This window comes from Bos indicus, chromosome 5, assembly GCF_029378745.1.
Source record: "Bos indicus isolate NIAB-ARS_2022 breed Sahiwal x Tharparkar chromosome 5, NIAB-ARS_B.indTharparkar_mat_pri_1.0, whole genome shotgun sequence".
Taxonomy (NCBI): Eukaryota; Metazoa; Chordata; class Mammalia; order Artiodactyla; family Bovidae; genus Bos; species Bos indicus.
Genome location: NC_091764.1, coordinates 86112776 through 86130194, shown reverse-complemented (window position 1 = coordinate 86130194; position 17419 = coordinate 86112776). Strand labels below are relative to the sequence as shown.

General features: G+C 35.2%; 1 protein-coding gene across 34 annotated transcripts in view; it reads right to left on the bottom strand.

Moving 5' to 3' along the window:
* SOX5 (SRY-box transcription factor 5) overlaps positions 1-17419 on the bottom strand; it is a 1171821-nt gene that overhangs the window by 463928 nt on the left and 690474 nt on the right. For 3 of the 34 annotated variants that reach the window (XM_070788590.1, XM_070788594.1, XM_070788622.1), the window contains exons 1-2: positions 6887-7320; positions 5615-5712 (exon numbers count right to left, since the gene is read on the bottom strand). The exons of 22 other annotated variants lie outside the window; for them this stretch is intronic. In XM_070788590.1, the coding sequence (XP_070644691.1) occupies positions 5615-5712; positions 6887-6898 (110 nt within the window). In that variant the 5' untranslated portion in view covers positions 6899-7320. 9 more of the 34 variants (XM_070788621.1, XM_070788593.1, XM_070788591.1 and 6 more) reach the window with 7 other exon arrangements.

Below are 17419 nucleotides of genomic sequence, written 5' to 3'. Positions count from 1 at the left end.
CAAACCTGGGTAATTCTCATGAAGTACAGATTAAGGTTCAGTGGTTCCAAACTGGCAGCATACAAGTTGGGTTCATATTTGGGTTTTTTGTTTTGTTTGTTTTTTAAAACCACCTGTCCTAAAACGACATTGTTTATGCTAATTATCTTTGTTTATGCCACAATTCTGTTTGTTTACGACATTCTTTTAAAATACCATATCCCTATAAACAGTTCTCACCAGAATTCTTCTAAATCTTGTTTCGGTCTGGTCCTTCTCGGCAGCCCACTGAGCAGAAATGCAGCTCTACAATGAAGGCGCAAGAACTGAGAACAACTTTGAGTCTCTGACTCCTCAGGCTGGCAAAGGCAGGGAGTACCGCTGAGGTTTTACTCTCAGGCTCCGAGGGAAAAGGATACTGATTGTGGAGAAATACAACATCCCCCTATTGGACAAGCAGAACCACACGCCACAGTATCTCCAGGGATGTATGGACTCTCAACTAGTAAGTGAAGAGAAGAATAGATAATGCTAAAGAGAAGGAAGAGCAGCCTCCAAACTACAGGAGAAAACACAGAAGTCAGAAAGGATGAAAAGGTCACCTCCTGCACCATTATTAGTTCCTGATTGAAATGAAGAATTAGGGGGCATTCTCTTAAAGAATGTCCAAATAAATGCTGTTTATTGAAGCAAAATATTATCAGTCTTTAATTTTTTTTTTCTTCTCCAGGAATATCACTTGATTATGTTCATCTATGTAACATTCAAACCTTATATTCAGTATAAATGACAAAGCTCTCAATCAGTGAAAAGAAAAAAAAAAGAGGGGGAGACAGAATGAATGAAGCAATAAAGAATTTGCTATGTTTTGGTCCATTTCTTGTTCACCAAAAAATTTCCTTTAAAAGGAAGATATTTCATGTTTTGGTTAAATCTTTGAACATATTTCTATCTGAGTGCCATCACCTGAGTCAGAAACCTGACATATTAAACTACATTTAAGTCACAACAAGAGAAATATCAAGATTGCTTTATTTTCCATGTTGTTAGTTAACCTCATTGGAATTATAAATGAGTAACAAATTATGGAAGAAAACCAAAATCTATCAGTTATATGTAACTAGTCTATAGAAAGAGAGGTATTCAACATACGTAATACACATCTGCATTATACACATACTCACTAGGTGACTGGAGAATTGATAGTGGAAAGAACAGACAGTAAAAATTAGACTTTATCCATGGATGTAATTTTGCTTTTTAAATGCATTATGAATATAATCCATTTGAAAAAAGCTTCCAGCTCTATGGAGGAGTAATGTGCTCAAGTATTAGAATAGGTCTTATTATTTGCCTCTCAGGTATGGTGCATACACAGACTTTAGTTAAAAGCTCCCTAAGCACAGACAAATACATTATTGTATGCTTATTATACTTTAGAAACACAAGATAAGAACATACCAATGTGTGACGTAATCCTAATATCCACACATTTCTATATCTATCAACCTGCTAAACACCGAACTACCTGACATCTAACCCTTAATTGCTCCTGGGAATCAGTCGGGTTGCCTGCTAAGTCTTCAGGACAGTCCTCCAGGGTGAGTGTGATAGAACTACAGTTTGTCCACTGCTTCACGCAGGCTGTATTCCAAACTAATATCTTAGCTAAGTTAGCTGGCAAATTATTGGGATAGTAATCAAAATCTGTAATCAGTTGTAGTTACCTTTTCCTCTACAAAGTAATAGTGAATAAATAAAATGAACAAAGGCAAATATCAGAATATCCTGAAAATATACTATCAAACTTAAATAGGTTTACAGGTGCCATTAGGTGACAGAACGTGAGGGGAAAACTTTCCTTTGATTCACACCTAGGGGTTACCTGCTAACTTGAATGTATTTATCACTAATGAGTACAATGGGTTTAAAAAAAAAGAGGCTGCAATTAAGCTCTATGAATCTGTCCCTGGTAATAAGTATTTTATTACTCTGGCCAAACTTTCGGTAAAGTACTGCTAATGTCAGAAATATTCTTGCAGCCCATTAATGGTAATTTTTCACAGTAATTATAAATTTTAATTTTTCACAATACCTGATGCATATTTCTTTCTTTAGAAAAACAAACTTTCTTAATATGAAAAATTATTCCTTTAGTCAATATAACCATATGTAAATTAGATATTAATATAAAGTAAATAGTAATTTAAATTTTTATTGCAGAGATTTTATTCTTGTAATGTTCCCTTCAACATGTAGAAAACTGGCAGAGTGTTGTCTGCACCCGTTTTGAGAGAAGCCATCAAATAGGTGCTATTACAAGCTTAATTTGCTTCATTCCACTACCTTCAAACTCAACTTTTTTTTTTTCTAGACATTAACAGACTGTCTTCTAAGCAATCATGTTATACTAGCTTTTTAATGAAGTCTCTAACATAAAGAGATCAGAAAGTGTAACAAGTAGCTTGGTCATAAAACTATTATATTACAATCAAATAGGATAAATATATACATGAGGAAAAATAGAATAATTATTATTGACAGTAACAAAATACTTTTATCACTTATCAGAAACAAATTGATATGGCTATTTAAGACAAATGTTTTAAATATTTTCATTCTAAGAATATGAAAACAATAAATGATATTCTGAAAGGAGAAGCCCTTAGTCACAATTTTTATTATTTATATTTTCAGGTAAAAATATAAATTCATATCTTCATTTAAAAAATTCTAGGAGAGTTCAAGCGCTCCTTCTAGACACTATTACTAACATTTAGACTATGTTGCCAGTTATATTTCTTCTAAATAGGATGATGTAAAAGACTGCTTACAAATAATTCCTTAGAACATTTTTCTGCTTTGCATTTTCACCCACCTGAGAACTGTTTTTCATTAATTATAATCAGTTATGTTAGAGATGCTTGAAAATAAAAATTAAGTATTTCAACTTCTTTACTTTTTGTAATCACTTTTTATAATCACTTTTTATTTTACCTCTTGAATATTTTTTAGCAAACAATGAAACTGTTACTGCTTCTGAATTATTTAACAACTGTTTATGACAGTATTGATCATGTTCATTTCTACGGCTGATAATACAGACATAAGAAATCTACATCCAAATTTTGATCCAGATACTTGTTTTGAATATTCCTTAAAGTTTCAAATAGTCTACAGGTTGGAAAGGATAATAGAAGATAGTCAAGATTTTAATCGATGAAACTAGAAAAAAAAAATTACAACTTCCAAAATACATAAACTCCAAGCAACTTACTAATGCCCTCCAGAGCAATGTTCTTTATTTCATATAGAAATTTAGAAGTCTTCTTTTTGAATTTGTGACTAAGTTTGAGTCAACTACTCATCTATATCAGGTGAGCAAATAGAATAAAAATTAACACTTGATAGAAATGACCTACATATTCAATGAAAGTTGCAGATAGTTGAAAAGGCAAAAAGAACACTGACTATATAAGAGAGTAATATCATTACAGCATATATACCTCCTATGGAGAATATAAATATTCAATATTGAGTCTGCATGATATATACTCTGTGTGGGTAACTATAGATACTCTCAGCCGTATGTATTCAATGTAAACAAACAGTAATGATTTACTGAGATTTTGTATGTACTACCAATTATAACCACAGGGGAAATTATTAAGAAATTGTACACTGTAGGACATTTTTCAAAATTATTTTAGCTACTAATATTTCCAAATATGCTGTCTATACTGACAACTCTATTGATTATCACTTGCTTATCTAATTAGGCAGTTAGAAAAGCATGCCTCTGGGTGATAAAAAATGAAATTCTCACTAGGAGGAAAAAAAAATGTTCAGAGATTTGAGTATCAGAATAGCAAATGGAAAAGTTTAGTTTAAAAAGAGATAATTGAAAAGATACAAATAAAGTTCACAGCAGGAAAGCTTGCCTATATAAAGGAATAGGCTACAGCCTGTTAATATGTAACTACCTTTTTATAAGAACAGTCAGGTTAACAGACTTACAAATCAGACTTAGAGTTTTATTTCTGAAAAGTATAGAGTTAAAGTATACTATCATTTCGTGCTGCTCTGTACATACTAGAAAACTCACTGTAGTATTAAGCGATAGTATGTTCCAATATAAACAACTTCAATATCTACATATGAAACAGGCTATGTTTACCTAAAAAAGCTAACTATTCTAAAGAGTTAATATACAGAACTTTGGGGGAAAAAATCACTCAAAACTGTTAAGAAAGCTCAACCATTCGCTGGAATTATGTAGTGAAGATGCATCTTAAGTTTTAAAAAAAAGATGAAATGAAAGAAAGAAGACAGTATTAAAGTATATGTACTGGCTATTTTATTTTCTTCCCTGATCTGATGTTGGTTTCTCTAATATATGACCATATTCAAGCATTATTTTATTCTCAATACCCTTCTTCTCTTCCACTGCTTCACTTCTAGAATGTTTTAATCTTTGTCCTTTCTTTTTTCGTCTTTTCATATCAAATTCAGTCTTTTGAGCGATGAACAGCTTGACTTAGCATATTTTTAACCAGCTGGTCTAGCACCTAGCTTGCATTGCATAGTCAGATACAACAAATGTTTATACAGAAGGTAGCTTTCATGAAAATGAAAAAAAAAAAAGCCTGGGTATCATGCATCCTGGCTTTTTTTAGCTTTTTTTCTAATTCACCATACAGAATACAAAGTTTGAATTCTTTTTAATGGCAAACAAAATTCTATTTATAGTTTCAAAAAATGAACTTATGCTGGGATAAGAACTCAAATTTTAAAATTGCAATGTGTAGTTAGAGGAACACGAAGAGGGCTAAAATTCTTTCAAAGCTCTCTTTACTTGCAACAACATCAAATGGAAGGGTATTAGCACATATTTCTCTAATAAGAAATATTAATAACAAATAAACTTATTCCCAATAGAGCAAAATAGAAAATAAAATAAATAAAAATTTAACTTAAGACAGTGCAAAAAGTGGCCACAAAACTTAGAAAGGGATCGTCCCCATTTCTCTCTCTCTTTTTTTTTTTTTGACATTTCAAGAGTAATGTACTAATAGATTACTGTGATGTTACATTTTCTTTAAAAAAAAAATCCGCTCTCTTATATCAACAAAAGGTCATGTGCTTTACTGAGCAGCTTCCAAAGTTTTACAGAAGGATCAAATAGGAACTTATAGCGTCCGTTTTAATCACCACCAAAGCCCTCTGTCACCCCAGAAATTACGACACAGAGATGTTGAAAATGGTAACATTCTGCACAAAAGCATTTTAAAAAGGTGTGGAAGGGGAGAAAAATATCAATGCAGGAAGAGTAAGAGAGTGAATGAGAAAGAGAAAAGCAGAGAGTGGGAGAAAGGGAGAGATGCTTAATGTTCATTTAATTTCCTGTTATAGGACACAACCTAGAAACATTAGCAGAGATCTCGGAGACTTTGCAAATCAGTTCCATTTGGTCTGGGCAATCACAACAAAAATCAGCTAACAAGACTGCAGAAGCACTCGCTAAAAGCTTCGCTAACAAACACGTTTTAGGCGAGCATCTTCCAATGGATTCAGAGACTACTGTAAAATGGGAGAGTTGCACTTCAATATATCAGAGGGGGAAAACTGTACTCACCTTTCAAACTCCTGAGGTAAATCAGGGTCAGTAAGCATGCTGGAAAAGCACAATTTCCCTTTGTCACAGCAGCCACCTATGATCGTCTCCAACTGAACCTGTCAAGTGAGTCCAAACCTTCTAAACCAATTGATTTTCTCTCTCTCTCTCTCTCTCTCTCTCTCTCTCAATCTCTCTCTCTCCCCCCTCTCCCCCTCTCCCCCCTCCCACTCCTAGGACTCCTTGACCAGTCTCTTAAAGGGGTAGCGCACTTCCAGCAGCGGGGTCTGGCCGCTCCCCCCTCCTCCAGCCGCACGCTCGGGCTGCAAGGCACTAGACAACCTCAGGGTGCCTGTCCTTTCCTTTTAATTCTCCCTTCTAGACATCACTGAATGTGAGAAGTCAACTCATTTAGTGTGTCTCCCATACTCTCTCCTCTAAATAATAAAAGTCGCACACGCATGCACACACACATACATAAAATATGATTTTTGAAAATGCATTTGCTACTGATTAAACGAGAAATCTGTACACGAACCCAACCCCGATTCAACTGCATTGATTAACTCATTGAGCAAAAAGATTAAATGTTAGTAATAGCATTTTTACACAAAGAATTGTTATGCCTTCTCACCCTTTTCTAGGCTCTCTCCGTGCGCACACGGAAACACACACACACACACACATACACACACACACACTTGCACACAACAATCAGGCATTGTTCTGAGGGAAGAAAAGCAACTTTGACAGATTGAAATATAGCAGAGGCCCCTTCAAGGAAACCTGTAAACAACTTGTCACTCACTCTGTCGGTCTCACTGTTAGCTCGCGCTTTCCACAAAGTGGTGCGAACGTCCTGGCAACCCAACCAAAGTTTCCTCAGCTCCAAACTCCATAAAACACGATGTGCGAGGTGGAGGGGACTAGGTATCCACGTGCCAAAATAACACACACTCCAGGGAACAGAACCCCAAACCAAACCAACAGATGAAAACAAAAAGATGGTCCTCACAAACTGTCCTGCTTGGGATGGCTGGGGAAGTCGGGCAGGAAGCGCTCCCCTGGCTGGGGATCTCTTTAATTTCCTCTGCCCAGGCAGCCACAGATAACAAGGTGGACAAACTAGGGCTCTGCGGCTCCTAAGCTGGCTGGCAAGGCACAGCCTCCATAGCAGTTCCAATTATCTAGATAAAAATCTGGCAGGCGAGGAAGGTAATCAGGTAATGTACCTTTGACATGAAATGACAGAGGCACAGAGGCACATACACAGAGAGAGAGAGAGACACTTACACAGACACGCATGCAGAGATGGTGGCTGCCCCGTGCACCGCAGCATCTGGTCAGGGAGTAAGCACACACTCACCAACATGAGATAGTGTGCATTCTTCATACACACACACACACACACACACACACACACACACACACACTCTCAGTCACTCACACACGCTCTCCACTCCTACTGGGAGGGTTCATTCGGCACAAAAGGCTACATTACAGAGCCCGCCCCAATAAGGGAAAGAGAGAAAAAAAAGCCTTCCATTGTTGAGAGGGCAGGTCAGTTGATTAGATTTTCTGTGGAGAATTCCACGAGGAAATTCCCTTCAAAGCCGAAGTGATTAACTGGGGGCTATTCTGGAAATGGAGCAGACAATGGCTCAATAGTCTGCACAGCCAATGTCCAGGCTGGCACTGAACTCACTTTAAAAAAAAAAAAATAAAAGCCAGACTCCCTGTTCTTTTCCACACATTCCCCCTCAACCCCCTCCACTCCTTCTAGCTTCCCCTCCCAATCCCTTTTATTTTGCAGCTGGACAACATTAAGGGCCTTTAAAACCACAAGGGTTGACCCCACAGCAGTTTGATTAGGTCCCACTTTTTTTTTCTGGCGACAGTCAGACAGTAAGTTTACTTTTTTAGACATACACAGTGAGACAGCACACACAAATTCCAAAGAACAAAATCAATTATTAACCTTATCATATTAATCAATTTATTTTTTGCTCAAAGGTTATAAAATTTTTGCCAAAGTTGATAATAACTTAATAATGAGGTCCATCATTCATGGGCTATCCTAAAAATACACATATATACACTACAAAAATCAATGTGGAATAAGATTTAAGCATGTCACTATGGAGTTAAGACACTAACAAAACACAGAATCATGACCCACCCTGAAAAAGCTGTTAACAAGGGATGTGGCAAAAATGACTGGATGCTGACATGATTTTCATTTTCAGCAGTTGGGGAAGGGGAAAGGATATTACTCATTATACTTTCTTGTCATTAGCCTCAAATTATTTTTTATTACAGCAACAACCCATTCCTACAGAGAAAAATGAGAAAGTTGTTGCATTTATTTTAAATATCTGTTATTTCAGCACTTAAGGGCCCTACTATCTAATATAGTCTAATTGATAAAGTATACAAAAATAATTTTTCTATTGTTAATGGTGGTTATGGGATTTAGGGAATGGTAGCATGCCTGGCTACATACACTTTAAAAAACAGTCTTTTTTTTTTAGGTCTAATTAGGGAATCTTGTTTCATCCTATATCAACAGAGAAAAATGAAGGAGGAAGGGTAAGTTACAAGGGGCAATGGGGAGCTGGGGTCAGGAAGAGGAGGAGGCAGTGAAGAGAGGATGCAGGGAGAACACAAGAAGGAGACATAGTGGCAGCATAAAGATAGAAACAAAGATAATGGCCATAAGGCAGGATGCTGAGATCCGTATGGTCCCAGCTGCTATCTTGCTACAGCTACTACCTCTGGTTGTTTCTCTAAAACTCTGATTCAGAAGGTCACCAGAGCAGGTAAGAAAGAGAGTATGAGTGTTTGAGGCCAACTGTAGTGTAAAGAAAAGATGCTCATATTAGAATCACCCTTATCTTTGGCTTTGTTTTTATAGACATTTAATATGTGCATGTTTAAGTACACACATGTCGAATAAACAAAAAAGGACATATAGGAAACTGTTAAATGGTTTATAAATTAGTTTAAGATCTTAATATTTTATATAAACATTCCTGTAGCCCTTCAAAAACACAAAGTATTTCTTGGAAAATTATCCTTAAATGGCATGAAACAGACTAGGAACTAGATAGAAAATTTGTCAGATATAATAATGAATATCCTAATAATGATAATTTAAACTAATGGAACTCCAAGCTCATAAAGAATTCTGTTCACATAGATTAACTCACAGATCATATGCAGCATAGAAAAGTGTATGGGTATGTATATTCCTAATAAGTTTGCCAGTGTTTAAACTTGGGCAAAAGAAATTTAAAGTCTTACAACTGGTTAGTGGCCCATTTGTTTCTTGAAGCCAGGTCTTATTTCACATTTGATACCATAATACAGAATAAAATAACATTCCAGAATTTACAGTTCAATGAAAATCCCAAGATGGTACATGGGATTTTTTAAGTGATTTAAAAGGCTTTTACATAATTGTTAATGAATTTAAATTTGATATAATCTCATTGTCACTAAATCAGTACTGCATTTGATGGATGAATGAAATAGTTTTAAATGTACCTCTCTAGGCTGCATAAGTTTTCTTTCATTTGAATTCTACCTTGCAAATTAGTATCTTTTGCAAGATTTTAGAAGTCAGCAAAAGAGAAGGCAGTTTCAAAATATTCTCTCAAATCCTGACATTGATAATTTTATTAAATAACTGAACTGATCCAAGCAACCTGATGCTTAATAGTAAATTGCTACTAAAAATCTTTTTATTTTACATTAAATGTTAAAGTGTTGAAATATTACATATGTGATAGTAACTGGCACATATGTGTTAAATAAATCTATATTATTTATCAATTACCTGAATAGTTCAAGATATTCAATTGGTTATATATCTGGTATTTTGTACATTAGAATTAATGTCTACTGCAATGTGATTTTCCTATACTGTTATAGGTAGATCTCCAGGAAGTTTCATAATGTATGTAGACTGAGATACACTTTATCATTCACTGAACATTTATTAAGGGCTTAACGGCATGCTACAGCCTGTGGCCTTAAAAGTAGAATCAAGAAAATTTTCCAATAAATCTAATTTTAAAAATATATTTGAGCAAAATTCAAAGTAATTGTTTCATATGCAGGCTCCCCAACGTAAATATGGTAAGCAAAGTTAAAACCAAAAACAAGTGAAAGAAAAGCAATGACAAGAACTTACTGAACAATAATTAAATTGGTGGGAAATACAAAATGATCTACAAACACAGATATGAATATGAATATATCTTCAGAGGGAACCAAAGCACAAACTACAACAGAAAGCCCATAAAACATTTAATGAGTCTCTTTGACATAGTTGTAGCAGTATTATGGAAAATGGGATGAAGCTGAAAAAAGTGTGCTTTTGAGCTTATGTTGTTTCCATTGTAGATATAAAAATGATACTCACATAAGCTAGGAAAATATAAGATATGCTAGTGAATACTGCTGGAGAATTCTCAAAGAAATATCAGAATCTTTTACAATGATAAACAAGTTATTTCCAAATTTAACCTCTTTCAGCCACTGTTTCAGCCAGTTTTTTCTAATATTTCTCATTTTAAAAGGAAGAAAGTCCATTCCCCTATTTTAAAATAGAATTGTTGAACATCTTTTATTTTAATAACTAAAATATGTAGTCACAGGTACATACAGCATCTTAATATTTGATATATGTTCCTATTATCAGTTTATGGAATTTGTAAGGTTATTTTTGAGAAATGAAATTTTTAATATTATAACTACAATGAATTTAATACCAGTGTCAGACAATACCAATATCATATTGCCTTAACCTGCCTCAACAGACATTAAGAAAATATTCACTTATTTCTTCCCCTGCAATTATTTAACTCTGTCACAAAATGTTTAAAAAAAAAAAAAAAAGAACTTCCAATCAATGTACATCTGTGAGCCATTCAGCAAATACCTGGTCAGCTCACCACTGATCTATCAGGGGCAGATTAAAACTCTGACTTAGAGTAGAATAAAGTCCTGTAATTGAATTTCTTTAGAAACACACCTAAGAAATTCAATAACATCTCTTCCTTTTTAAAGTCCTAAATTTCAATTCCCCATAACACATTTATGCAAGAAAATTGACATACAATGGTCTATAAGTTCAAGGTTTTTCCATCCTCACACTCTTCTGTATTATTACTTGGTTAGTTAGAATAAACATATGAATTGTCCTCAGATCACATTTTTGGCCAACTAGTGTTCTTCAACAACACTTCAAGAACATTGTCATCTTAGAAACTGCAGTCTCATACTTCTCTCAAAGACATGATCCATTCCCAGTAATTGCTCCCACTGTTTGATATTTTACCATTTATCTTCTTTAGAATAATTTTTAGTAATTTAAAAGTGATAGCTCTCAGTATCTGAGTACTGTCTACCAGTATCTGTGATATATATATAAAATAATCACATTTAATATTCAAAACAACTATATAAGATATGTAGTTGTATCATCCCAACTACAAATGAGGGAACCATGGCTTACAAAGTATTTGTCTGGTATCCCAAAATTAATAAGTGCAGAAATGGGTAACACCAAAGTTATGGTAACATTCCTCCAAAGTTCTGAAAAGGCATCAAATGCTATTTTATCTCAAATATACCCTAAACACTATTAAATACCAAGTGTACAGGCAAGTGCTTCTAAAGCTGTTTTGATGCTAAGTGAATGTTTAAACTTCAAAGTTAGGTTGAGTGATGATTACTCCATCCTCACAAATAACTTCATATTAAAGACTGTTCCTTATACAACAACTAAAAACAGTTAAAGACGAGGCTTGCCTAGTGGGTCAGATGGTAAAGAATCTTCCTGCAGTGTAGGAGACCCAGGTTTGATCCTTGGATCAGGAAGATCACCTGAAGGGCATGGCAACCCCTTCCAGTGTTCTTGCCTGGAGAATCCCATGGACAGAGGAGCCTGGTGGGCAACAGGCCATGGGGTTGCAGAGTCGGACACGACTGAGTAACTAACACAACAACGACAACAAAGAATAGTACACTCGTCCCAACTTGATGGTGATGATAAATATCAGAATTACTATACTCATTGTAAAATTTGGCTCTCTCTTTAAAATTAACTTCTAAATGTTATCTTTATTAATGTGATTATGATCTGGGGGCTCCATAGGAAAATATAGTAACCCTCACTTTTCTTATTATACTGTAGTCACCTTTCTTCTTGTGGTAATGTGGGATGATAAAATGCCTATGTAATGAGATGATGTGAGGTGAATGACACAGGCATTACGATAGCATTAAACTACTATTGACCTTCTGATAAGAGGACCGATGTGCTTAAGTCACCCTGGGTTAGAGTCATAATATTGTCAATGGATGGGGATCATGGGCAGAACAAAGACAGAAAGGCGTGAGATTTCATCATGTTACTAAGAGTAGGTGAACAACTTAACACTTATGAATCTTTTATTTCTGGAATCTTCTATATAATATTTTCAGGCCATGGTTGACCATGGGTAACTGAAACTAGGTTAAGTGAAACTGCAGATAAAGGGGGCCTATTTGTGCAATTCAGTTCAGTTCAGTTCAGTCGCTCAATCGTGTCCGACTCTTTGTGACCCCATGGACTACAGGACTCCAGGCTTCCCTGTCTACCACCAACTTTCGGAACTTATTCAGACTCATGTCCATTGAGTCGGTGATGCCATCCAACCATTTCATCCTCTGTCAGAATGCAAGTATCTATGCAGCTGATACCACTCTAATGGCAGAAAGTGAAGAGGAAATAAAGAACCTCCTGGTGAGGGTGAAAGAGGAGAGTCAAAAAGCTGGTTTGAAACTAAACACTAAAAAAAATAAGATCATGGCATCTGATCCCATCACTTCAAGGCAAATAGAAGGGGAAAAAGTGGAAGCAGGAACAGATTTTATTTTCTTGGGTTCCAAAATTAATGTCAATGGTGACTGCACCCATGAAATTCAAAGACGCTTGCTCCTTCGAAGGAAAGCTATGACAAACCTAGACAGCATATTAAAAAGGAGTGACATTACTTTACCAACAAAGGTTTGTATAGTAAAAGCTATGGTTTTTCCAATAGTCACATATGGATGTGAGAGCTGGACATAAAGGAGGCTGAGCACCAAAAAATTGATGCTTTCAAACTGTGGTACCAGAGAAGACTCTTGGACAGGAGTCCCTTGGACAGCAAGGGGATCAAACCAGTCAATCCTAAAGGAATCAATCCTCAGTATTCATTCAAAGTGCTGATGCTGAACCTGAAGCTCCAATACTTTGACCACTCATTGTGACGAGCCAACTCACTGGAAAAGATCCTGGTACTGGGAAAGATTGAAGGCAAAAGGAAAACGGGCCAGCAGAGGATGAGATGATTAGACATCATCACCTACTCAATGGACATGATTTGAGAGAGGACAGGGCAGCCTGGCATGCTGCAGTCCATGGGGTCACAAAGAGTTGAACATGATTTACCAACTGAATATCACCTTCTAGTCACCATGTAACTATTCGGAAGTAAAATTTCTGTCTTACAGAAAGAATCATTTTAAGAAAAGGTATCTATTAGGAAGATTAATCTAACTTACACTTTTACTTTTTTACTCATTACACAATCATCTTTCTTTGTGTTAAGTAGTGTTGTCTAACTGTTGTCAGTTCAAGAGGCCAAAAAAGACATGAACCAATCACTCTGGTGGTAAAAGTCAAGATTCCTATTTAGAAAAAAAAAAAAAAAATCCATATAACCCATTAGAAGAGAATCTATCCAAATGGGATCATACTTTTAAAAAATGCACTTTTTGATCACTGAACTTTCTGTTATGTATTTCTCAACTAGGAAAGAAATTTAGGGAAGACACTATACTGATATTTTACCTAGAGGCAGCAGCAAAGTGAAAAGTAGTAACATTGCTACAATGTGGCTTGGATTCTTACTTATTAGATAATTTATACAAAATATTTTAGTGTACACCTTTCAGGGAAGTTTTTCCACTGTAGTTGAGGTAGCTATTTCTTAATATTAACTAATCAGAACAGAAATAAGGGAAAATAGAGTAATATATGAAAATATTTGAACAATTAGTTTCATTTTTGATCCCACTTTGTCTACTCTAAATGACAAATATATCCTATTCACAGTAAATGAAAATGTTACCTATTAATAATGTTCAGTCTACTTACATCTGTAACAGCTGAGAGGGAAGAAGCATGGCTAAGCTGAAAGTAAAAAGGCCTGAGCTCTAGGGGAGCCTCAATTCCTTCCTCACTGGTGATGCAATCTTGCCTATACCTTTAACATCTCAGGGAAGATGATTTTTAAAGTCCTTCTTGACTCTCATATTCCAATTCTATAATCTCTTCTTTGATAAATCAATTTATAATCTGCAAAATAAAATGTCTTACCCTTCTCAGTTTTGTTTCAGTTTAAAAATGTTCCATTTTTTAAAATGTTTTAAGAGCAATTCTTGTACTTTATTTTAACCCCTTTAAGTATGTGATAACTCTACACCCACAAAACAAGATAGTGAAGGGCCTTCCCTGGTGCTCCAGTGGTTAAGAATCCACCTTCTAATGCAGGGCATGCAGGTTCAATCCCTCGGTCAGGGAAATAAGATCCTACATGCTCTGGAGCAACTAAAACCCATGAGCTGCAACTGGAGAAGACCAAATGCTGCGGTGAAGACACAGCTCAGTCAAAATAAATAAATATAAAGTTAATTAATTCATTAAAGATTGTGAAGAAAAGTATCTGATTAATTGAAGTGAAAATTGCTCAGTCCTGTCAGACTCTTTGTGACCACATGGACTATACGGTCCATGGAATTCCCCATGCCAGACTACTGGAGTGGGTAGCCTTTTCCTTCTCCAGGGGATCTTCCCAACCCAGAAATCGAACCCAGGTCTCCCGCATTGCAGGCAGATTCTTTACCAGTTGAGCCACAAGAGAAGCCCAACAGTACTGGAGGTGGGTATCCTATCCCTTCTCCAGAGGGTCTTTGATTAATTAGTTGGCTAAGTTCAATTAAGTTAAAACAACTAGGAGAACTTAACTCGTCACACACACACACACACACACACACACAAACACATTTGTAAATAACTAATTTTATCACTAAATTCACCTATTTGTGATTCTGAAAATTTTGTGCTTAAACTTTCAAGTCACAACTTTCATTTTTTTCTAAGTGCAATTACATTTATTGGTATTATCTGATTTAATGAGAGAAGTAAAGGCACTTTATTACTACATTGAACATGTTACATTGTGTGATGACAGTGACTGGCATTGCAGGGAGAAATAAACACAAGGGATTCTGTCTTTATCTGAAATTTCAAAATATCGAATGAGAAACTCAAAGACAAACTGAAAAGTTGAAATGTGAGAAATCCTGACAGGTAAATTGTGTTCAAGAAAACCTACTTTTCAAAATGAAGTTTGTGGACACTCTGTGGAACTCCTGCCAAATACACAGCTTCTTTTTTTTTTTTCCACATTATTAACTAAAATGACTTACTGCCATAATTTAGAAAATAATTCAGTCAGACTATGCACAGGATTAAAGAAAATAGATATTATCAAAAGAATATATTCATACAATTTTTCAGTAAGCATGGATAGAACATTTAATTTACACTTGTATTATAAACCACCTTTATATATTAAAACATCATTGTTTATAATGCACACTTTCATAAATAGGAAAAAAAGACATACTGATATTTGTAAATTTCCCTGAAGTTGAAGAACTATTTAGGTATCAAATGGTGTATTAGTATTTAAAAATACTTAATTGTGTGTGTGTGTGCTAATTGCTCAGTTTTGTCTGACTCTTTGTGACCTTATGGACTGTAGCCTGCCAGGCTTCTGTGTCCATGGGATTCACCAGGCAAGAATACTGCAGTGAGTTGACATTCCCTTCTCTAGGGGATCTTCCCAACTCAGGGATCAAACCTAGGTCTCCTGCATTGGAGGCAGATCTGAGCCACCAAGGAAGCCCTTTAAACAAATCATGGGTCTGTAATCTGAAACATTTATTTGGCTTTCCTGGTAGCTCAGCTGGTAAAGAATCTGCCTACAATGTAGGAGACCCCGGTTTGATTCCTGGGTCGGGAAGATCCCTTGGAGAATGGATAGGATACCCACTCCAATATTCTGGCCTGGAGAATTCTGGACTCTATAGTCCATGGGGTCCCAAAAAGTCAGACACGACTGAACGACTTTCACTTTCACTTTTCACTTAAAGCATATATTAAAAGACTAGGAATTTGTAAGACATGCCAGCACCACAAGCATACCTTAAAAAAATAAAAATGCATGCCCTTCCTGGTTTGGGGACCAAACTTCAGATTTACTCAGTCTTTATAGGTGAGCCATTATTCTTAATCTTAAAGTATAAGTCATCTTAGTAAGCATTTTTCTATTATTGAGTGTGTTCAATGAATTTTACTAGACTTATTGAGGGGAAAAAAACAAATACACATAACAATTTTTATGTTTTTTATGAACCTCTTTTCTGGCCACGGCACTCTGATAAAAGGTGAGGGCACAAAGATAAACTTTTTTTTTTCCAAGGAATTAGGACCTACTGAAAAATATGGACTTTCTGTTACAATAAAAAAAATTATCAAGTTCTTACGAACTAGAAATCTACAATTTTCACACAGGTTAATTAATTTTCAAAACAAATCTGGAATGTATCAGTTATGAATATTAGTTCCACATCACAGAAATGGTAAGCGAAATACAGGAACAAAAATTATCTATCTTTGGATTACATAACTAGCAATAGGCAAAACCACTATTTGAACCCATGGACTTCCCTGGTGGCTCAAGCGGTAAAGCGTTTGCCTACAATGCAAGAGACCAGGGTTTGATCCCTGGGTCAGGAAGATCCCCTGGAGAAGGAAATGACAACCCACTCCAGTATTCTTGCCTGGAAAATCCCATGGACAGAGGAGACTGGTTGGCTATAGTCCATGGGGTCGCAAAGAGTCAGACACGACTGAACGACTTCACTTTCATTTTCACTTTCTTCCAATTACAAACCTCATGCCTGTTCTACTCTACAAGACAGCTACTTTTGAAAGTTATCACACCATAAGATAAAATGATAAAAGTATTATTCAGTGAAACAAAATTCTGTGGGTAGTTTAAGTAACAAGTGGTTTTAAAATAACTTATTTTCTGACCTTCAAGAATTTTAGTATTAGTTTGTTGGAGTTAAGAAAATATAGATTAGAGAATCAATTGAAAATCTCAGAAGCACTATGAGAATTCAGAATCATAACAGGGAAAAAATGTAGTATACAGAAATCAATAACTTTTGTATATATAACACCCAGTTATCAAAAGATAATGGGAAAAAAAGACCTCATCAGTATTAGTAACACAAATAATAAAATATCTAAGAATAAAATCATTCATATAAAGACCTATCTGAAGAACGCTTTGACACAATATGGAAAGATATACTATGTTTCTGGATAGGTAGCATCAATATGATTTCTCTCTAAATGAATGTATAGATTTAATAAGTTCAAGTTAAAATACCAGCCTATGCTTAAAATACTAGACAAACTAATTAAAAAGTCAGTCTTGAAAAATAAACAAATAAGAAAAATAATTTTTAAAATTCCAAATGGATAAAGATTTAGATGTAAAGAATAAAACCATAAATCTACCAGAAGAGAACATGAGTAAACTGCTGTATAAACTTGGAGTAGTCTTACTAGTTTGGAAAAACAGTTTATGCAACCTATATCAAAGGAATTCAATAACCTCCATGATATATAAAGAGTTTTTTTTAATCAATGAG